The 23,204-nt window shown below is 39.1% G+C and overlaps 1 protein-coding gene across 8 annotated transcripts in view; it reads right to left on the bottom strand.

The window, feature by feature from the left end:
• The window catches only part of abi3bpa (ABI family, member 3 (NESH) binding protein a), a 30,092-nt gene extending 19,785 nt beyond the window's left edge, over positions 1–10,307 (bottom strand). For 3 of the 8 annotated variants that reach the window (XM_086145049.1, XM_086145050.1, XM_086145051.1), the window contains exons 1-5: positions 9,933–10,307; positions 2,706–2,885; positions 2,527–2,595; positions 2,306–2,438; positions 1,638–1,828 (exon numbers count right to left, since the gene is read on the bottom strand). In XM_086145049.1, coding sequence (XP_086001175.1) covers positions 1,638–1,828; positions 2,306–2,438; positions 2,527–2,595; positions 2,706–2,885; positions 9,933–10,041 — 682 coding nt within the window. In that variant the 5' untranslated portion in view covers positions 10,042–10,307. The remainder of the gene's footprint in view (positions 1–1,637; positions 1,829–2,305; positions 2,439–2,526; positions 2,596–2,705; positions 2,886–9,932) is intronic. The other 5 variants (XM_086145054.1, XM_086145055.1, XM_086145056.1 and 2 more) reach the window with 2 other exon arrangements.
• Positions 10,308–23,204: the final 12,897 nt, after the last annotated feature.

The following is a 23,204-nucleotide window of genomic DNA, read 5'->3' as shown; positions in this document are numbered from 1 at the left end:
GGAGTTTGATTTTTGGAAATATTATCCCAAGAAATGAGAAATACCTCACTTCTCTGGAATACAGTTCTTGTGGACAAAGTGCCAAAAAAAATGTTTCATTTTAAGAATGTCAAAAGAAATGTCTCTCCAGAGCTCATGGTCTGTTTGCTCAAGATAGTCTTCCGACCTCATTGTGAGCTGTTACAGAGTAAGTTATTTTTTAGTCAAAAGATAAGTTAGTTATTTAACACCATCCCTACAAATGCCAATCCCTGTGTGAGGGTCAAAAGTTCCATAAGACTATCATCTGCTTATTACTGCTTATTACTGCTTATTACTTATTACTGATACGTCATAAAACCCTGCAAATGTCACTGTCCGTTTTGAACAATGTTTTTTAAAGCACTTCCTGTTCCTCATGTTGCCCAACCCATGTTATGTTGTATTTATGATATTTTTTTATTCCAGCCTTTGCTGGATAAATAGATTTGCCTGCTTGTCATTTGCTTTTCTTATAATTAAGAAACAGTGTTTCTTTTGATTTCTTGATTTTGAAAGATAGATCCATCCACATCATGGATAACAGGGTTTTATGATACTTTGGAGTGAATGACACTGCAGAGATTGAACACAAGGAGGTATGGCTCAGAATGTCACATTTGCAGATTTCCTCCAATGTTACTAGTGTAACCCCTGATACAATGTATGATTCTAACTGTCCCGAACCCATTGCTTTTACTTCTTTCTTTGGAAGTCTCTGTTTTAGCCCGCAGCCTCAAGCCAGCTGGAAGCGAGCCACATCAGCCACCCTTTACAAAATCAATGTCCAGTCAGTGGTCAGAAACATTTGCCTTGAGTTTCTCCTCTTTTGACAAAAAAAAAAGTCTGGCCCAAATTGAGTCCCCAGATTCAGGTTGCTGCAGCCCAAGCCACAGTCTCCACTTCTTTGTCCCCAGCCCAATTCTTCAGGGGGACCCCAGCAATCAGGGTCGCTGTGTTCATCCAAGCCTTCAGAGACGCAGCCAAAGCCAAGGTCTCCAGAGCCACAGCCAGACTTCAGAGCTGCGACAGCCTGAGCTCAAATCAGTCTGTGGAGCACTGCCAGACCCCTGAGGGGCTTTGCCTTTGCAGCCACCAAATAGAGGGACTCCACTTCGGTCTCGTGCTTAGGGTCAACAATTCTGTTTGTCTACCCTATTCTTTGAGCAGAGGCATCTGAAAACTGACTGGGAAAAAAAAAAAAAATCTTTTGCACGGGGTGGCTGGCCAGCATGAATGCTTTCCCGCACTGTCTTTCAGTAATTGCCAGATGGATGGAGAACTCTGAAAAGAGGACTCCTGGTTCTGTGAGTATTGGCAGTACTCTTTTACAGCAATGACTAGGGAGAGGTGTCATAGTATAGCAGCAAATTCCAGAATGTAAAATTTTGTATCCTGAGGAACATAGCAGTAATACAAGACAAGAAGACCAGTGCTGGCTGGATATGAGCATAATACCTTCAATTGCATGTATCAATGTAGATTCCTGCAGTTTAATAAAATATTCAGCATATTTGCATGTGTATAACCTTAATGTTGAAGAAAATTATTCTTTTTTTTTTGCAAGTTAGCAGGTACGGTACTGATAAAGTTATAATAAAGACTGCTGCACAACATACCCTCTACACCTCCTGAGCTGATGTTATGAATGACAGGTTTGCTCCACGTCCCAGTGCCATCCTTGGAGTTCGGCTGGACGCCAAACTCATACACAGTGTTGGGCTTCAGATTGTCAATGACCGTGTCACTAGTTGGGCAGGTCTGGTAGTTCCATCTCCTGTTCTTCTCCCGATAACGCACTGTGTAGTGTCTGTGCCCGGGACACAGGAAAACATAGCATGAAGAGAGCAGAAATATTAACATTTTCAATCTTTAAACAAAGAATATTACAAAAAAATTACCAACAAGATGTCGAGAAATTAGAAAGCAAAAAAAAACAAATACAGAAAATTATAGTGTATGACGAGTTTGTTGATTCACTGAAATGCACTGTTTCTGATAACTTTGCGAGAACAGGTCAGTTAGTGCATGCGCGTGCAAGCGTGTGTGTGTGTGTGTGTTTGTGTGTGTGTGTATGTGTGTGACAGAGAGAGGGTAAGAGCGAGAGCGTGAGGAAGAATGACTCAACCTTCCACCATCTGTTTTTCGGCTTACCTAAATGACTGCACATCCAGCCCCCATGAAATAAAACAGGCTAAAAAAATAATCTTGCACATCCATCCACACAGACCTGTCTGTTTCTTTTCACAATGCTGTATTACATCTAGTTCTAAAAGAGAAGGCTTACCCATCCTCGAGACAGTCGTTCATGATGTTGCCTTCGTAGGGAGTCTTCAGCAGCGTCCCCCAAGACAGGAGAACTGAAGTCGGCGTCACCGAACCAATGACCAAGTGAAGTGGCTTCTCCAGTTCAACTTTGCCTAAAAATTAATGTGCATCAGGTGCATTTGTCAACCTCACTTCATATCTGAATGAAATAATCATTAAAAGTCACGATAGACACATTACCTGCGCATTGCTTTTTCACCTCATTGGTTGGCATGGGCTGGACAGCAATAAGGTACTTCGGCTCAGCATCTAGAAATTGAATGAGCTATAATAAGTTATCAACATATTTTCGGCCTTTTAAAAGAAAATAAAAGAGGCAAAGGACAATTCACAGCAATCAGGTCGAAGGCCGGTCTCACCAAATTCTGTTTCATAAGGCTGTCCGTTCTCAGGCAGTTGAATGAACTGTTTGGAGAACATGCTGCTGCCGTAGCCCAGGATGTAGCCCTCAAGCTTGGTGTCCAAGTTGGGACGCAAAAACTTCATCACGATGGTGTCTCCTGTTGCAGTGATGCGGACTTTCATGTTTTGGTTTCTCACTGGGGAGGCAGGAGAGGACAGAATTAGTAAAGCCTAATTCTTTTACTGAGTTTATTTTATGTAAGAATAACACAATCACTTCTAGTGATTCTGGTGGCTCGTCATTCAATCAGTTAGGAGAATAATTTCTCCAATGCTTGAAAACTTCTCAAACAAAACATCTCCCAGGAAGGGGTAAATCCTAGAAATAGTTGCACCTCTGTCTTATAAAACCACATAGAAAAGTTTATAATTTACATGGTCAAATAAATGTTGAATCTTTCACAACCTGTACCAGCCCACACTGAGCGTCAAAGTTAGCAGTGAACGTGCCGTCACACCGGAGTTGCTGCTGCTTGAAATGTATAATGAGGTTTACTGAAGGCTCACAGACACTTTTATGAAGTATACTCTGCCTGTTTTTCATAGTATTTCCTGAATGGGTAAGAAATTATTTTTATAGAGAGTAGAACACTATGTATCTTCCGCTTGATCATAAACAGATTTTTCTTTCATGATTAATTGACCACAGTGATTGAAGACCTCTTAACATATCTTACTGAAAGTCTGAGACCAGCAAAGAATGTCCAATAGAGGCCTGGATGAACATACTTGCATTCAAACAGAAAAAATCAGAAACAGCATTTTAGTTGAATCTCATCATTTTGCAAGAATTTTTATCGTCATTGTTTTAATAAAAAAATAGATATGCAAATTTTTGCACAACACTTTCTTAACATCCTCAACACCTGGCAATATTTGGCAGTTATTTTCTATGTCATTATGACTTATTTTACATCCAATGTGCAATTTTAAAATGCGAATACATTTTCTGCCCAGCGACCTTCTCCATTATCATTCTTTGCCTAATCAATTGATGATGTAGCACTTGCCGGCAATCCTTTTGGTAATTCTAAAAGTAAATATGAAGAATAGTTTAGAGGTACAGTCATCTTACTCACTTGGTGCTCCTGTTGGCTAGTGCTGCTCTGCACCCAAAGCCATATAAGGATAATTTCCCTCAGTTTTGAATGAAATGAGTTGCGTATAAAAAAAAAAACCAATACATTTTTAGGTGAGTTCATAAGAAAGTTCACATTCCGCACCAGAATTGATTCCATCAAAAGAGCCTGTTGACACTTTTTAGATGCAAGTGATGCAGATCTTGGCCAAACAGTACAAGGAGAAAACAACCTTTTCCTTTGTGATCATGATAATGCGCACATGTTCTGAGATCATGATAGCGTAGATGAATTTTGCTGTCAGTCTGAAAAAAAAAAGTTAAGTTCTACTAGAGCATAATGTTATTAATTTCATCCCACACTTGCCTAAATCTCAATGGCGCACGGTTTTGTAATGAATTGTAATTGTAATTGCGTTGAATTCTTGAAATTATATTTCCCTTCCTCCAAAAAAAAGTTGAGAGAAAAAACAAATTAAATTAACTTTCAAGTCCAAAATTATGTGTAAATTACTGAAAAACAAACAACATGAATAAACATTGCACACTACTATTTTTGGGGCTCCGGAAGATGTGTTAAAAACAAGCAGTTTTCAGTGCGATGAGGCACTCAGGCAAGTTCCCATTCAGTCCAAGGTCACTTCATTTGGATGTTTAACTTATTTCTCTGCAGTTGACGGAATCGGCCGTGGCCAGGTAGCCTATGGCGGTCAATAGCTCGACATGCTCACAATTAGCTAGTTTATTACAGGGATGTGAATCAACATCAGACAGATAAGTTGGATGAGCCTGTTGAGCCAAAAGTCTGACTCATGACTGATAGTTGGCCTGTGGACCTGAAGGAGAATAAACGATCACACCGGGGATTTATAAACTGTGATCAGCACTAACACTGCATTTGTCTAATAAACCCTTTTATAAATTGAGTTTTGTTTTTTTTTTTAAACAGAGATTTAATTTAATATCCATTCCCGGTCTATACATAAAATAATGAACTCCAATTCTGAAAATAACAAATGCGTAAATAGAGCTTAAAGCCGATCTTTCTGCCTGGATAATTGCTTGTACTATACTCTCAAAAAGCACATGTCTTTGGCTCATATGTCAGTGTTAAATGAAATAGTGGAACTTTGCTTGAGGAATAATGCCAGAAGCTTCCAGCCACCAAAACAGACACTTCGAGAGAAAGAAGGGGAAGCCCTGGATTTGAAAAATACCCTCATGCTTTTCCAGCTCTGTGTTTCCTATCAAGACTGCATTTGTTTTGCTTCGCCCATCAATATTTCCAATGAAACTGAGTGAGTGGCTCAGAGGGAGGTATCTAAGAGTGTAGGAAACATTAGCAAACTCTTGGCATTGTATTTTTAAACTCCAGTACAAGCAAACACTGGCTGGGTCCCACGACAACTCCTCCAAACTCAGCTATTTGGCCCACACACCACTTTCAAACTGTTAAGACTTATCAATATTTCCAAGGAAAAATGATAATGCTCTGGGAAGGTTTCCAGTTAAAGGCTTGATCATCAATATATAGAGTACAAGAAGAAACCCCTGACATGCAGTCAGCCAATACAAAAATGCTAAACCACAATGACATATTGTTTTTGTTTGCAGGGCTTGCAGTAAGCCCTTTTAAATTAACAGTAATGGAAGTTGTGTTTATCATTAACTGCTGCCTGCAGTTCACTGCTGACTGATTCTGTCAAATTCTTGATTAAGAACCTCACTAACTGACACAGAAATAAATAAACCCTTAACCTTAGCACTATATCCATCACATATGGCGCTGTGCACATTCAGTCCAACAGAAATACATAAGATGTGCTCTGTGACATAGACATTAATGGATGGAGAAAAGTCATGTTCATCACATATTTCGGATACAGCTTCATTTTAACGGTGGAAAAAAAGATGACGGACTATTATATGAGATACTGATTTATGTCCACTATTAAAAACACGGTGACATCTGCGTGCTCTCTCCTCGTGAATTCAAAGACAACACGAGCGGTTCATCGGTGATTACTGTACAAAGTAATCCGTTTTGCTGCTGGGAGTTTGCCAAAATAACATTTCCCATTGTTATCATCCTGCTTTGGATTGATGGCCAGGGATGTAATCCTGCTGGCTTAAGACAGAGCAACAACCGCAAACTAAGGAGCCCAGGATTGGCACAGCAGAGCAGCAGTGATGCATGATCCTCTGGGAAAGGGAGTAGGTTAATGTCAGCCAAGCACACACGCTTTGTTTGAAAAACAGCACAACCTGATACTTTTATGTGTGTTTGGAATTAAATCTCAAAACATGCATCTCTTCAGTGTAAGCTATACATCTCTGGCATCCACTTTTCGCATGCTGACTCGCAGCCTGACATTAGAAAACCATAAATCATCGTGAGTCCGAGGTCCCTCATCCTCTACTGTCTTAATGCTCCTGATTCAGATGACAAGGACTCCATTAATGTATACAGTTTGGAAGTAAATGGACTGACATTGGTGTGGAATAACAAACAATGAATACATATTCAAAGTCGAGCTTGAAAAAACTCAAGAGAAGTACAAGGCTTGTTTTGTTTGCCATATGCCACGGAAAAGAACTTTCCTCTCTTTGTTGAAATCAATGTGGTCATTTAGGTGGATGGATGTGACAGAGAATGAAGTCATGTCAGAGCAGCTGAACATCACAGCTGAGCTCTAAATCCCCCAAACCAAATGAGGACCTAATCTCTTCATATTGGTGCAAGATGTCTCCGTGCAACCTCTGTATGTCTCCCACAACCTCTTGAATCATTTAAGCTGACTGTAGGTGGCATCGACTCAACTATATACTGTGTATTAACTTTCTGTCCTGGATGTTCTGAGTGTCAAGGTGATTTCATGTTGCTCTGGTACAAAATATTTTTCACCTCTCGGGTTTCTGTCAGGGAAGGGAAGAGATGGAGATGAGGGTCGATTCATCTGGCGCAGAGACAGATGTTTTTTGGCTCTTGGTGAAACTGCCACCTTCATTTAAGGCAATGAAGTGTGAAAGTCTCTCTGAGTCCCGTGCCAATTTCTTTGAGATAATTTTGCCGGTGAACTGGCCCATATTAGGTATAATGAGAATACCTTGAGCTTTTGGGAAGGTGCAACAAAGCCTGCTGAACATTTACTCGACTTCAGCAGGAGATTCTGTGATCCAGGAACAATCCCAACCTCCCAGTCTTACATTACTGGAAGCCAGAAGGCCTCACCTTGTGGCCCTGCAGGAGAGAACCACGCTTGGGATTCTATTCCCAAGTTTCCCTCCAGCTTTGGCCACATCATCAGTGGTCTGTGCATTCCCACACTACGTCCTCTGTTATGTCTGACTGAACAACAGCTGTTTTCTCTTCCCTTCGTGGCACCGAGCCATCTCATCCTTCTTCTCCACTCAGTCTCTCCCATCCTATATGTCAATGGCCATCTTTCCATCAACTTGATTCATTTTCAACTTCCTAAAATGTTTTTTTCTTCATTTGCTATGTCCTCTAATTTACTCTCTCTCCCTTTATGTTTCCAAGCTTTTTATCCTCCTGATGTGGATTGATGGTAAATCATGTCTTGCATTGAATATAATTCACTTATGGTTATATACTCATGTAAACTAAATCAGACTACCTGAAAACACATATATGTGAATAGGAAATACATCTGGATCGTGCTGCAACACATAGACCTGTCAGACCATGTAAAATATACCAATGAAGTGGATGCAGCCACCCTGTTGTCTGCAGTTGTCCAGTAGTGATTTGGATATTTCTGTTCTTTCATCATCTTGGTTTTTTTGTGAAATCATAAATTACCATATTTGAATTAGTATTTAGACTGAAATTGATACATATTGAAAAAGCTCCAAGACAAAAAATTGCTCTGCGGGCAACTTGTCGATCAGAAACTCAAGGTCTCGGCTCTCTACCCGGTCTAAATGGAACTATTATTTGCTAATGAAAATAATGATGTCCTTAAGGAGGCCTTCAGAATGTTCACAGATATATGAAACCTTGTCTGTAAGTGACAGTGTGGAATTTATTTTACGCGTATTGTGCAATTAGATTTGATTTTACAAAAGGGCCATCTACTGGTCATTAGATGAACTACAGGATTGAGGGACTAACATTTATTTATCTATCTGTTTTTTGTGTATTTATTTATTAACTGACAAAATTATTGTACGTTCATCATTGGATCCCGCCATAATTCGAAGCGGCCACATTATGGACAAACAAAGCATCTATACATTTTAATCACATTTCATCCTGCAGTAGTAGCTTGGATGAGTTAGTGTCTCGTGACAGAATTGGTTGCATAAACCTTTTTTTCGAGAGAATTCAAATTTTGCCACATAGACATAAGCAATAAAAGGATGTTAAAATAATTAGTTAATTAAATTTTTAAATAAGTTAAAAAAATTGAGGATCTTTTGTTGCATGCAAGAGTCAAACATCACCATCAGCACCCAGTAAAACTTACATACTGATCCTTTAACAACCTATGAAAAAATAACATGCAACATTGCTTAACATACTTCATGATTAAACCAGGTGTTTGATCACAAGAGAGCAGAGGTATAGAGATTCTTCTCCTCTTCCTCCTGGAGAAAAAATGTATATCCTTCTCTCATCTCGCTTCCAAACCTGCACACTGCGATTTTTCAGCCAGTTCAGCCAGCAAAGTTACTCGCTGGAAGAAACCTTTTCCACTGTGAATTCTTTATACTGACTCCAGTCTACTCACCTTAAATCATGTTTAGTACCATGAAAGTCTTCAAAGGATGCCTTAGATTGACTCACACAATAGAGCATGACAGGCTGAGTCAGAGAGCCAGAGTTATGCCTGTTTGCATGTGTACAAGTGGTCAGTGTGAAAAACATTCGTCGAGCACTGGTTTTCTTTCAGCGGGACATACTTTAATTTAAATCAGAATTGTAAATAGATGTGACTCCTAATCCACAAAGCATTGTCTTCTTACTTCTGTGCATGATCATGTATGTGATGTGACGTGACGTGACGTGACGTGACGTGACGCGACGTGACGTACTCTCGAGTGCAACAACATGTTTCATCCGTTGCTTGGGTGATTTATCGACAAATTTAATCGATAATATCAAGATCACTTTGCAGAAAGGTCATGACATAAATCTTGAAACACTTCCAGTAAACGACCTGTTTCACTGTGACTGCTCACCTCATTTCAGGGAAATGTGGATTAACCACAAGAGTAGTAAAAACAGAGCTCACACAGTTTTTAATCAGGGGGGTTTGAAACTGGTAGCTGGACGATTCTCTTTTGATCATCATACGGACTGAATTCATTGGCAGTTTATAGAAATCACACTCAAACCCATCAGAATCCGAATCCTTTCAAATGCCTTTCTGGATTCTAGTATATTTAGCTTGGAAGGGGAAAATGTGAAGTATTTTACAATTTCAATGACAATTATTCTTATTCCAAAATTCAATTTCAAATAACATTAAGAGAAAAATGACATAAAGGAGCGTAGGCTACTTGAAGGAGCGTCTCTCACCCAAGGGGATGGAAAAACAAAGTTTTATTGAGGGTGCAACTTGTTTTCTGAGCAGAGAAAACATGTGTGTTACCAATTACTGAGCGACATCATTATGACGGCACTGTTGAGTCCCATGTAACTTTCTGCACATGCTTATTTCTACCCAATCCTGTACTTTGTTGTTAAAGCAAGGTTAAAGATCTATTTGTGTTGTTTGAGGAAACTATATTCAAATCAAGAAGCGGCCCTGCTAACAATAAAATAAATTTTTTTCAGCTGGTCTTCTTCCTTCTGAAAAACATTAATCTCATGGATGTGCTGTATTTACTTGCGGATCGCAGCATTTTGTTTGGCAAAGATAAATGACAGACTCCTTGAAAGGCGTCCGATTATCCCAGGGAAAACAAAGACAGAAAAGAAAACTAATGTTCAAGCAAACCGCAAACACTAAGTTGGAAGTCTTCAGTCTGCCTTGGATGCATGCGGTTGAGGAGAAACTCACCATGGAAACCAAGCTTCAGCCAATGCAACAATCATCTTACATGCACACCAAGATAAACAGACACAGGTATCACCCACCTCTGCTTCTGTGTGAGGAGGAGGGAACAGACAGCACCATCCCTGCAACGGAGACCATGACGAAGAGGACCAGAGAGCTGCAGGAATGCTGTTGCATCCTGCCCATCATCACCGCTGCGGTCGGCTGCAAGGCTTAGGTGTAGCAAACTGTTGTGGTCTGGACCTCACAGACTTAAAAACTGAAGTGAGGCGTGGAAATAAGAGGTGGTTGCTGAGTGTTACTGTGTTGATTGACTGTATCTCTGGTAACAGGTTGAGTGAGGAGCGGCAGCTGCAGGCTAGATATCTCTGGAGTGGCTGGACTACTTCTCTGAGCCGGTGGTTCAGGACTAGTGCAGCACACAGAACTGGACGTCTGGATTGAGCAGGCTGCTCCTCTCCTGCTCGTTCTATACCTCTAACTTTGAGGGAGTGGTCAGAGGAAGGCATACACACCCACCACCCTTACCCAACTCTCTCTAGCTCTCCCTTTCTCTGCAAAAAGAATAAGCAAAGTTTTCATCAAGCTTTCCTCTTTTCTCTTTTTTTTTTTTCTCTTCTATTTTCCCCTGTTGTGTCCCAAGCAGCCCCGCTCTCCATCTGCGTGTCTTTAATGATGTCTTTGGTTTACAATCTCACACATTTTCTTAATTCCCTAAATCTACTCGAACACACCAGTTCGCATTCAGAGTGCAAAATAAATCCAGCACCAACGAAACCAGGTTTTATGGCCAAATTCTTGTATAAATCTTACTGTCTATTTACTTTTTGCCTTAAAATAAGTGTTATGCATCTAAAGACTATAAATACAAAATTATAGCGTAAGGCTCAAATAAAAGAGAAAAATGTAGACATGTGTCTCTCTTGCTCTGGCCTGAACTGTTAGTTATCTTGGGTTGGGTCACTGGGATTAGTGCCACCACTTCAGGGTTTAAATTATGAAATATTTCCCATCTGTTTTGGAGTTACGGTGATAACAATGGCCAAAAACCGTATTTTAAGTACTCAGTGTTGTCATTATGACCCTTCAACTGCCCTCGTTTTAACCAATCACAAGTCATTGTCACATTTTACCCTTTTCAAGTTACTCAATTTCTTACATACATCAAAAACAGGTATTTTAAGTTTATGCTGACCACGAGCTTTGACCATCACGGGATAATCAATTCTTTGGAGGCCACCTTTACACCATACAATATGATTTTTCTTCCCTTGAGAGACAGATCAAATCTGAATTGAGAACCTGTAGCAGGGAAAAAACACTTGGAATTTGAAACTGATACTAAGATCTTACTCACATATGGAAATAAATCAGATAGGAATCTAATATCTGACATCATGTGGATAGTTAGGTTATTTCCTGTCACTGTGGAAGAGTGAGATAATTCCTCATTTGAGGCAATAGGAAAAATACAATGGATAAGAACCCTGGTTCGGTGCTTCAAAAATCAATAGCTTGTGTGAGTTTGCTTTTGTATGTGTCACTTGGAAATTATTCCAGCTGTTTTATATATAACCGTGCCAGCATCAGCTCTTTCAGCTTCAGAAGCCAGATATTTTCATTGCACAAGTGAGAAGAACATGTAAATTTGGGGTATTGGTCTAGTTTAAACATTATATAAGCAAGCAGTCAAATGAGACACGGGAAACAAGTTAGAGTTGATATATATAATATAAATTGAACTAAACTGGATCCTCATGAGAGAAAAAAAAACATTCTGTTAGACATTCCGGAGAGATCGCATTCATCAGATTGGTACGTAAAATCTAAACACAAAGAGCCTTGAAGCTGTCCCCTGCGGAGGCAAGATAAAATGAACAGTTTCTCCGGTTGCTGCCATGAATAAAGGTGTAATCTAAAATCATTAATTCATCCCTATCTGAGTATTCACTTTATTGTATCTTGTAATTCTACTATACTCCTAAGGGGGAAAGGCTGTGGTATTATGTTCTAAAGTTCTGCTCTGCTCCCTTCCTGCAGCCAAAGAAACCACTGCTGTACCAGAGATCAAGAATTCCCCTTGAATATTCCATTACCATTTGTGGACCACTGGATATCCTCCCTCACTCGGTCAGGTCTTCTTGGATTTTTATATTCTCTTGACTGCAATTTTTTAATTGTCATTTACCATTCTGATACTCTTCAAAGCACCACCCACTTTTTGATTCTGAAATTACACAAGCAGCATTTCACAGTGAAATAAGAAGACCCGCAGACGAATAAAGATCTTGTAAGATCTACCTTTGCCGTGTGAATGAGCGGGTTAATGGTTGTTTGTCTCTTTATGCAGCATTTTGATTAACTGAAGACCTGTACAGGGTGTACCCTACCTTCTCACCCAGTGACAACTGGGATAGGCTTCCAAAATCTCAAATAATATCAGTTTCGAAGAATGGGGTTTCCTTAATAGCCGAAGAAAAAAATTGCGATCGGGACTTGGGTCCATGCACCTTTTGGTCTTCGGTTTCCAATCTGATCATATGTATCAACAAAAAAAACAAGAGTAACCATGCAGTTTGTCATGCACATAACTAGCGTAAGACTTTCCCTTCACTTTGCCTTATTAGAATGACAGATGTTCCCTTTTCTTTAAAACATCTAGGTCATTACATTGTTTCGGTGCAGTTTAGGACAACCTGTTTCCATATCACAGTATCCCAGTAACTCACGGACCGTTTTAAGCCAACAAACATAAATTGGAGCTTTACAATCAGGACAACACACACCACCCTGTATTCTCAGGCACAAGAATTAGAGGGAAAATGTCTTTAACAAGGGGGAAACCTGAAATAGAGCAACAGAATTCCCCCTCAAGGAGCCAAATGCACAAACCTCTGTACATTAATATCTGGAGCTATATAAATGCGCAAAGACAGAAATATACAAACTTATTCTCGCTTTTTTTTTTCAATCACATCAAGGAGATGTCTAAGATCCTTCTGATGTCATAAAAATCAAAGATTAGCTGTAAATTGTATTCGAACATGTCAATTTAGTAAAGTACAAGTAAACTGCATAACAGTTTTTAATTTCAGTGCAACTATACCAAATAACACTGATTTCATGTGCCAATGAAATAGTCATGGTCAAATAGCTACCAACAGTTAAAATATATCTCGAAGTGCTTCTAGACAAATATTCAGAACGTAAGAGAATTGCTTCAAGTTTATAAGTATTGCATTGTAAGTCATGTGTTTATGAATGTTGTAACAGCAAATGTCATGGTTGCGGAGGGTTAATTTTTTTTTCTAATTGGAAAAGTGAGGCAAGTAGATTGAAACAAAAAAAAAAGAGTCACAGAGCATACACACATTGGCAAAAAGAAAAAAGAAAACCAAATCAAAGAGAGGAATTGATAAGAATGCAGGGATCTTGAATATATCCAACTTAATCACACAAGTCTGCTCTGCAGAATCTTAAGACGAATAATGGATGAGAATGATTACCTGTCACCAGGCAGGCAATCACATGAAATAATGAGACACACAAGGCAAGAGGGTCAAGCCATATTTGACATAACAATAATAATATTTTTACGTTAAACCAGGTTTAACTTACCTTACAAAAAACCCTACATTTCCAATCCACAGTGTCCACCTTTAAGGTTCAAAACACAATTCAGTACATCTGTATTCACATAGACCTCTATAACATCTCATACTCACCTAGAAATGGTCTATCAAGCTTACCATGTATAGTGACATAGTAAGCTTTTAGTAATAATAATGTGGTGAAAATATCTGCATGCATGATATGGAAAATATGTTTAGAAGTGACAGAATTTATGGCTCTTTAAAGGGAGATGTATTATTACTGTATGTCTTCTTAACTTTCTATGATCTGTTAAAGAGACCCGATCATCATTCATCCACAATGACAGCAGGACTGGGATGTGATTCAAAAGTATAAAGAGATCCAACAAAATAAAATTTCCTTTTTTATTTAAATGAGGCTTGGCAGCACTAAAGTGATCTTTGTAAATGATCTGCACTATAAACAGCAGACAGGGTTTACAGTCAGGACCTGAAGCAAGATTTTGTCACAGCATTCAAACAAGGCTCTTAACTATGAAACATTTTTGTCCAAGAGCCAATCAAAGATAGGAATGCATTTGTAATCGAATGTCACCGATGAACAGGTCCATGTTGTCTTTCTGCTATGTGTAAAATCTCACAGGCCGATAATTTTTGCAAGAAACAGATTTGGTCAGTTTGGCATCAGCCACTGGTTTATAAAGTCGATGTTTCAACGAATCTTTGAAAGACCACTTTGTGCTCTTTTTGGTTGGTGGAGAGACGAAAAGGTTGAATCTGGGAAATGGCATCTCATTATTGAAGTGTTATGGTGGATTCTCTATGCTTTTGTCTCCATAAAGAAAAAAAATTAACAATAGAAAGGACTGAAAATTAACAGAAAGATAGCAGAGCCATTGGAATGCATTCTTTGATTATGAGAGTAAGGAATCGAAAAATTAGAAGAGGATTTATTTTCTTTTCTAAATGTAGAAGTATGGAATTAAGGGAGTTGTTATCACATCACATTTTGACAAAGTCAATCATTTACTTGTACACAGGTTTATTGAGCCACACAGTGTCACCAATAAAGTAACATTTGATCGAATAAAAAACGCAAAAGCCAACATATTAAGCCATAATGTGATTGATACCAAGTCTTGTCCAAGGTTAGGAAACCAGAGTTTGATCTCTCCACGTCCTTACATTTAACTGAAATGATCAAAATATCTATAAGGTGCACGTGTCCACCGAAGCAGTTCATAACTCTTTAAAGTAAGCACTTGGATAGACTTGCTTTGTGATCCCCTGAAAAGTGGGCGGTCCCTTCAGTGCAAGTGGGCCTCCTGATTTGGCTGCTTCTAAGTATCAAATAAACACTGACACGGAGTCAGAAGAATTTAAAGTTTAATTGGAACTGTCATATAAGCCTTGTGAATCCAAAAAAAAGTTGTGAGAGCACAGAGTATGGTTGCCATTATATTCCATGGAAACCATTTCTCAATCTATAAATATATTTGCTGCCAATGCCAGACGACCAGCATGTGCACAATTGCAAAAACGTGCTATTCACAACCACATCCTGCATATTCAGACATCACTCTCTGGGGAATTAAAACTCCATGGTGACAAGACGGTGTTACATCATGAGCTTTCTTCGAAGGCAGAACCGCAAAGTACATCATTTCTCGCCAACGGGCTTCATTTTTGCTTAAATTTCTATATAACCTTATGTGCTTGTGCAAGTGTGTGTGTGTGTGTTTCTGTCTGTGACCTCATAATCATGGTCAGCCAAGACTTTCTGCTCGGCCTCAAGGACAAGAAGCGTGTACATGTGTGCGCATGTAGCAGAAATCTGCTCGCACGTGTATGTGTTTGTGTGTATATTCCAACATCTCCACCTCCCGCTGATGTTCACTGCACACCACATGTCATCACACGAGACAGGAAATGATGCTGGATGCCAGAGGGAGGCGTGTCTTTTAAGGAAGTCCCCATTCTTGCAATGGAACCCCGGGCCTCATCATGCCAGAACCCATGAAATATAAATGAATCATGATCTGCAAACATGACAGGAGTTAAGGGTGTAACCAGACTGCTTTGCTGACTGCATTTGTTCCTTCATAAAATTAGCGGCTAAAAATACTCGCTTTCGTAATCCACCCTCTTGTTTATTAGTCGGACTTTTAGTTCTTTTAAACAAAGTCCGCCGTCACACCAGAGGGTACATGTTTTAATTAACGCTGAAATATGATTAATGATTTCCCTGTTTTTTTTTTTTTTTGATTACCATTTAACCATGCTGTCTTAATTCCATCTAGCTTTTCTAAACTAGACTTTTTATTTGGATCGGTTCTAAGGCTGCGGGCTATTTCAACGGGCCTTCGGTTACCACATCACATTCTGTGTCCACTCTCTCTCTTTCTCTTGCATGGTCTTCATCCCGAACCCACTCCTCTCTTTCAATAGCGGTCCGTTCATGTCACATTCACGATAGCCCTCCTCTGGGCTTTTTCATCCAAATTTCTTTTCCTATGGAATGTAGTCTGGCTTTTGTCAACAGAGGAAACTACCTATCGCAGTGTTTGAACCAGTCCTTGCTGGACTCTAACTCCCAGCTATCCCAATTTGTATAACCAGTGTTGACATCAGATGCAGTGCTTTCACCCACAGCTAAAATCCTCTTCTAAATTGTTGTGAATTATGTTGTTAAAGATAATCCAAGTCATCTCTATAAATATTCCACATTTAAGTCCCCTTTGTATTCAGTAGTATATATACTGGGTATGTTTCATTTAGTGCAGTGTGCTACTGATGTTCAAGTGTAACTGATGTTTGTCAAAATCTCCTCCCCCTTGCAAATGGACTTGATTTTCTTCCCTGGAAGACATTTCCCTTCCCAGTCAAGAGGTTTCTTCAGTTTGAATGGACCATGTGGAGTTTCTGTAAATAACCACCAGGGTTGGGAACTGATCAAAGTTGCAATGGCTTGTTATGGAAATGAGAGACGTTTTGCAGAAACAAGGTTGAAGGGAGCTGTGTTAATGACAGTGTCATCAGGAGGGAACTAAGGTAAAACGTTCGGGAATTGCACTGATTAAAATTTGAAAAGGTGTACCCAAAATTGTCTATTTAGCGCACACATCTCCATCCCCCCAAAGCCGACCAGAAAGATCCACCACCAGAACCAGACCCAGGACATCTCACTGATGTAAGAGGCAAAAGCACCTCCGTCACCCTCTGTCGGTTCAGCTGCCATTTTAACTTTTCCATAAGAATATTGAGAAAACTCGTGAATTCACTGTTTCCTTTATTTTGATTGATAAACCAAACATAAGAATCAGAAGATTCTATGTAATGACAGTGAGGTTGTTAATGTTTAATTTGAAGGACAGCTCCCCTTTTAAGCTAAAAAACGATTAACAAACAACTTAACCAAATCATTGCCTGTTACAGTTTTATTAAAAAACTAATGGAATTTCACTGTTTTGTATTTTATTCAGTCTTTGCTTGTGCAGTTATGATCAAAGAACTACAAAGAGTCCAGTCGTCACTAGTTCAAGCCTTTACATGATCTGATTTTGAATAAAAAGTTGGTTGAAAGTACACTCAAACTTTTTGTAGAATTTTGAAAATTATTTTTATTCTTCCTCGTTGACATGACGCTCAAATTGAGATTTGACAGAAATATTGAACATCTATTCGGTGAGTCTCCATCAAAAGATGTCCTTGTGATTAAAAGTCAGGTAATAAATCATATGTAAGTTGAAATTTTCAATTGGTAAAATGGTTTGATGACTCCTCCCACACAAAGCACCGCTTCACTGCATCGGTCTATGTAAAAATGTCAAAGACGCTCAAACTCTTTCCCAAACTGTGACAAATTGCTGAAGTGCAAAAGAGAAAACTAAAACCAAGTGTGTGTGAAGAGTTGAGGGGATGAAATGTCCGATTCTTCTACTTGTGTTTCACCGGTGTCTTCTGATTATTTGGGGAATTCGTTTTTAAATGAGGGCTCTTATGCATAAAACCAATCAAAGTCGAGCTTTAATAAATGTGCATTTTGCCGCTCAGCTTATTGTTATTTTTTCCATCTCAAGCAAAGAGGTCTTAAATTCCTGCTTGATTTGTGTTTTACATTCTGTTTTTTGTAATACAGATCGTCTCGCCTCACGTGTGACATCACACATATTATATACGATTCAAATAGTCATTCATGCCTACAACATACATCTGTTTCATGCCTCATTTCGTACCGTATTTTTTATCCCGTTACGCAACTGGCAGTCTTCTCCAGCTGCGTTTTCCCCCCTTTCGATTTGGGAGGGACATAAAGGACAATGGGTCAGGAAAACTGTCCTCATTCTGCTTTTGTCATCACAGATTTGTCATACGTTTCCTTCATCTTATTACTTTTCAACACATCATCAGCCTCACCTGCCAAGATGCACCACGCAGCCACTAAACTGTGTCCGGGATGGGTACTGAAAGGGATAGAACAGTCTCGTAAATACACTTAAGCCGCAAGAAATGCACGTTTTTACCGTAAAGTCGTTGACAGTAAAGAAATGTATCCCGCTCCCGTACAATGTTGTGGCCACCGGAAGAATCACCTTTAGTCAAGTGGAAAACCACTCAGTGAAAGCCTCACCAAAACCCCTTCCCAAAATAACGATGAAATGTTCAATTTTGAGTTTGTGACCTTTTTTTTTTTTTTTTTGCATTCTTCTCTGTTTCATCTTTTTTTCAGTTGGTGCTGATGATTGGAAACATTCACCGCTGTGGCCAAGAGCAAAAGGCCTTTCACAGCTCAGTTGAGTGTGCAAGTTTCCCTACTAGAACTGGTTGTGATTTTGAGCACGGAAAAAAGTCAATAATTCAGATTATTTTTCCACTCACATTTTCCAATCCGCTGATGCCATGAATGGAGATGTTTATTAAGTTAAAGTGTTCCATACCAGGTCAGAGCAGTTTAAAAAGTTGCAATTATTTTGAGAAAAGATATATGTATGTATACAATATATGCCTATTTATATTTATGCATTTATTTATATATATATATATATATATATATATATATATATATATATATATATATATATATATATATATACACATGTGTGTATGTGTGAGTGTATACATATAAATATACCCGTCATATCACCTGTCAATATTTTGAGCTTTCTGTCGTCACTACATCATCACATCTCTACATTAAAGTATAGTGATTGATTTATTAAAATTCTTTCTAACCTTGACCCATTTTCTGAAATGTATTAAAAGACTGTCAGGATGTGTGACAGTTAAGAGTCTATATTCCCTGCCAGATAAATAGGTGCTGCATAGTGTAAGTGGAAAATGTGACGATCTTTAGACTCCTAGAGGTCACAGGCTTATTTTGTTTCATCTTTACATACTGTATGTGTCTGCTGCTGTACCGCTGGTCTATTTTGTGAGTTCCACAACGGCGGCCAAATCCATCCATGTGTTTGAGTCAGTACTTCAGGTAGGATTTTTAGACTTTCATGCAGAATATTTTATGACATCTTGACAAGAAGAAGTACTTTCCAAGAACAATATCTAACATCAAAGATGTTATTGGATTAATGCAGAACTCTTAGCCTTGTATATCCTAGAACGTCTGAGGATTTGTCCAAACTGTCAAAATTATAGAAAGCATAAAAGGTAAAGAGCAACATCCAGATCTGCTACGTTTGGCATCCCTATCCCAGAAAGCACCTAACCCAGTGTCTGATTGAAGGTTTTTTTTTCTTGTTTTTTATTTATCTGTATGACAACGCAAGGTAACATTTAATTCCAGTGCCCACTCAGGGCAGTTTTTCCAGCCCACATTTGTAGGCATCCTGTCATTCTGTGGGTCTTACACAGAGGTAACGGCTGGCCACCGCACATGAATCAAGTTAAGTCTGGGTGTTCAAAGATGGTCAGCAAAATAAAGGTTGACATTGAGAATTGGATCCTCGTGTCTCGATTCTTGAACGTGTAGCCTTGTACGTCATCTCAGGGATCAAGGAGACGGGCCTCTGGGTGATGCCGGGAAAAAAACAAAAAAAAAAAAAAAAAAAACATATTACACTTGGATGATTGTTTGGCTTAAAAGTGAATGTCAGCATATGAGAAGATACTTAAATCGGGTCAATATTTAACTTGCGCTAATTCCCTACACACAGTTGCTATTCGGCCAATAAACTCACCTCAGCTGGGATATTATTTGTGCGTCCACTGAGAACAATGTTCAGTAACATGAATACATAAAACCCTGATGATGTAGTGAAAGATATTTAGAGGCTTTGAAGGAGTTGTTAATCATAAAAAGAAAAGAAAATCAATTCATTTTCAATAAATCCCAGTGCCAATTAAAGGTCAGTTGAACTTTAAAAGTTCACAAAACACTCAGGGTTTCACAGGAAAACTGGCACCTTTTTCTCAAACGGATGAAGTAAACAGTGGCCTACATTCAAATAGGAGCTTGTACATCCAGCTGTGATTTATTGCGGTTTGGAAAATTAAGGTACAGATGATAGTTTACAAGTAACCCCCCACCCTTCCCCAACTTTGATTGGAAAAAGTTTTCTGTCCTTGTGTTTTGAATGCGAGCTCTGGTCAGGGATAGGCATCCAGCTTTCCTAAAATGATGGATTTTTTAATTCTGAACCATTCATCCTTACATCACGCATGCAGTTCCTTATACTCGGATACCCCTTGGCAGTCAGCCTTGAACCAATCACAGACACCTCAGTCTCCGATAGATCACCAGAAACACTTGAAAAAGTGAGTTTACTGTAAATGTACCCCTCTCTCCTGTGCGCTACGGCACAATAACACAAGAAAAAAAACAACGATGAAAACCAAAACAAACTGTTTTGGTATACCATGCTTACCTAATCTTTTGCTCATCGTAGGAAAAAAAGGTATTTTCCTGAGACACCCCAAATGGAACTTGAAGCTCTGCCAAGGAAAAAGCAAAAGCGCACAGTCGATGAAGCAGCACAAAACATCTGTGTAATAACCGACATTACAATTTCTATGATTTAGTGTGCTGGGCATAACTGAGCATTCACACAGAACATGGTTGCTATGTTTGCTATGCTTTCCTATATCCAAAGACAGCAGTTAAATTTGGTTAAACTTGCGTCAGTCAGTTACCTTGTTGCAACTCCATATTGTTCTACTGGCATCCTTCAGTTTCTCTAAGTACACTCTGGGTGTTTTTTTTTTCCAAAATTAATGCTGATCACAAATTGAAAGTCACAAATAAACTGCCCTGATCTCAATACGTTCTTTTACCCTCTGATTACCAGGTGCTCTTGACTCGGTATACCGCATCAAGTGACTGCAATTGTTTGGATTTTTCTGTCTGGAAAATTGATGATTTCAAGTTCAAGTCTTTGTCTTCCTCCTGAATTAATATCTGAACTATTTATGCCTGCTTCCAAGGCTGTGTTTGGATTGTTTCCCTTGTGCATGACCCACATCTTTGACAGTTGATATTGATGTTAAGTGATCCATTTCCAAATGGCAGATGTGTGTCATGATTCTGTCATCCAGGTCAGGGTTATGTAAGGAGGGTTAAATCAAGGACGAATATACTTGGCTCCACTTGACATGGATCATTTTATCTTCATGACCTACAACCACTTATTGGCTCTTAATCTAACTGCGCTGCTTTTCAAATCACTGCAGTACCTGGATTCACCATGAAGATGCCTGCGGTACTGATCACTGTAACAGTTGGTTCAAATATTAAAATATTACAGGCCTTAAAACTTAATATACAGCCACAGGAAAACAGGTGAATGACACATGTGCAGATCCCATATGCTGTTTTTTAATATTAATCAAAAGCAATTCCTTCCAAAAGCCCTGCATGGGGTAACAAAACACATTCCCACAGCAGCAGGATGATGAACAATGACATATTGACAAATACCACAGGGCGATTGGAAAAAAAAAAAATAATAATAATGTGGACATTGAATTGAAGCATAGAGAAAAATAAGACATGAGAAAAAACATATATACTTCATCGCCTCTTACATTGTCTCAGAGTCAAAGAGTCTCACCAAAATCTCAATATGTTTCTCATTTTGTGTGCTTTTGTGTCCTTACGTGCTTACATGTGTGTATGCGTGCACGCGTGTTTGTGTGCTCGCTCATTTTGCCCGAGCAGGCGCGCATACTTTATGCATCTGACTGCACTTCTCGCGATGGGTCTTCCATCTGAAAGATAAATAACCATATTACTTGGGGAGGATCGGGTCATTGGCTCAGGGTTTACAGCAAGTCGGATGCTTGACAAATCCTTAGGCATAAAGTAAGCATCGCGCTCTGATATGGATATACAACATCACACAGACATTCACATGATGGAAGCCCCACTTTTCACTCCCTTCTGTATCTTACATCATTTCTATTCACCTCACATTACGGTTTAATAACCTCCAAACTAAAGTGGACGACTGACCCGCACATGATTTCTTACTACTATCCCAACTAATTCCCGATTAAAAACACACAAACTTTTCAAAGTTTGACTTTTTGGAAAAAGCATAATGCATTATTTTCTTACAAAAATAGAAGAAAAATTGTGAGCAAATTCAAATTTTCATTACTAAAATGTGACTTGTTGGACCATGTAAAATGGCAATGAACTTTAATGAGCCTGCATTCCTGGTCTCATCGTAACTTGTAACTTGAGGACTAACAGAATTGTTGGCATTTTAGCAGATATTCATGGCGAAGTAGGCTTTTCGCTGGGGTGCTAAACTGTGCAGGACGAGCCCAGAAAGTCTTAACACCCATGGATTGTTGTTTTAATCTCTGAGGTGTCCCTGATCAACATTTATACCGGTAAGCATCGGGGCGCTTCCACATACACTGCTCCCCTTCACGACATTTTCTTTGCTCCGGGTTTTAATCCACGGAGGGGAGGGGGAGTCGTACACCTCAGCCCAGAGAAAAAATATTAATCCAAGAAAAAGTGAGTAAGCCAATTTAGCAAATACACAGAGAGGTGACCCCAACCCAAACAAAGAGCCTTTGTGGGACACTGGAAAAGAAAACATAGTCAGGAAAAAAAGATCCATACAAGTGTGGTTCATTGAAAGATGAACTTTGACACAAACAATGACAATCATTGACAAGTTATATTTAATCCTGTATTTACTGGATATTGAATATTCCCCAAGAAACAGAGGCAAGCAGGTATACAACTGTAAGGTGAAAAAAAAAAAAAAATCACAATCCAAAAAGTCAATACGGCAATCATTTATCAGCCCGGATGATGATGTTTCTGCTTCTCATGCTGATTATTGCCCTTTTGTCTATTATCACCATGTAATAGAACTTGCCAAATCAACACAGATCCCCTGTGGCGTTTAAAAAGTTAATGATGTGAGTAAAGTTTAGATTCATTTGTCCAGCAGCTCAGACAAAGTAAAATCTGTTGAATCCCACACAGTGTGTTTTATGTCATTGTTGCTTGCTTTGTGGCAAAGTGGTTGTTGTTTAGCTTGCGCATTCTTAAGCGGTTTTTGGAGACAAAGCATCCATTAAGCTCGTGAAAGAGCCTCAGCTATTGAGAGGATTCTGCAGTTGTTTGAATTGAAGCCATCAGTAGGTCAGTTGTCTGCATATGACGCTTTTTCCATAATATTACAAGACACATGTTATATAATATACTGATTTGTGCCAAACACTGTGTCTTGTTCCAAGCAACATTGACATCTTGAATTTCAGCATCCAAGTCTTAATGCCTTG

The sequence above is a fragment of the Fistularia commersonii genome, chromosome 4 (assembly GCF_037954325.1).
Source record: "Fistularia commersonii isolate RoL2024-O1a breed Wild chromosome 4, RoL_Fcom_v1.0, whole genome shotgun sequence".
NCBI classification, from domain to species: Eukaryota; Metazoa; Chordata; class Actinopteri; order Syngnathiformes; family Fistulariidae; genus Fistularia; species Fistularia commersonii.
This window is presented reverse-complemented; position numbering and strand designations above follow the sequence as displayed.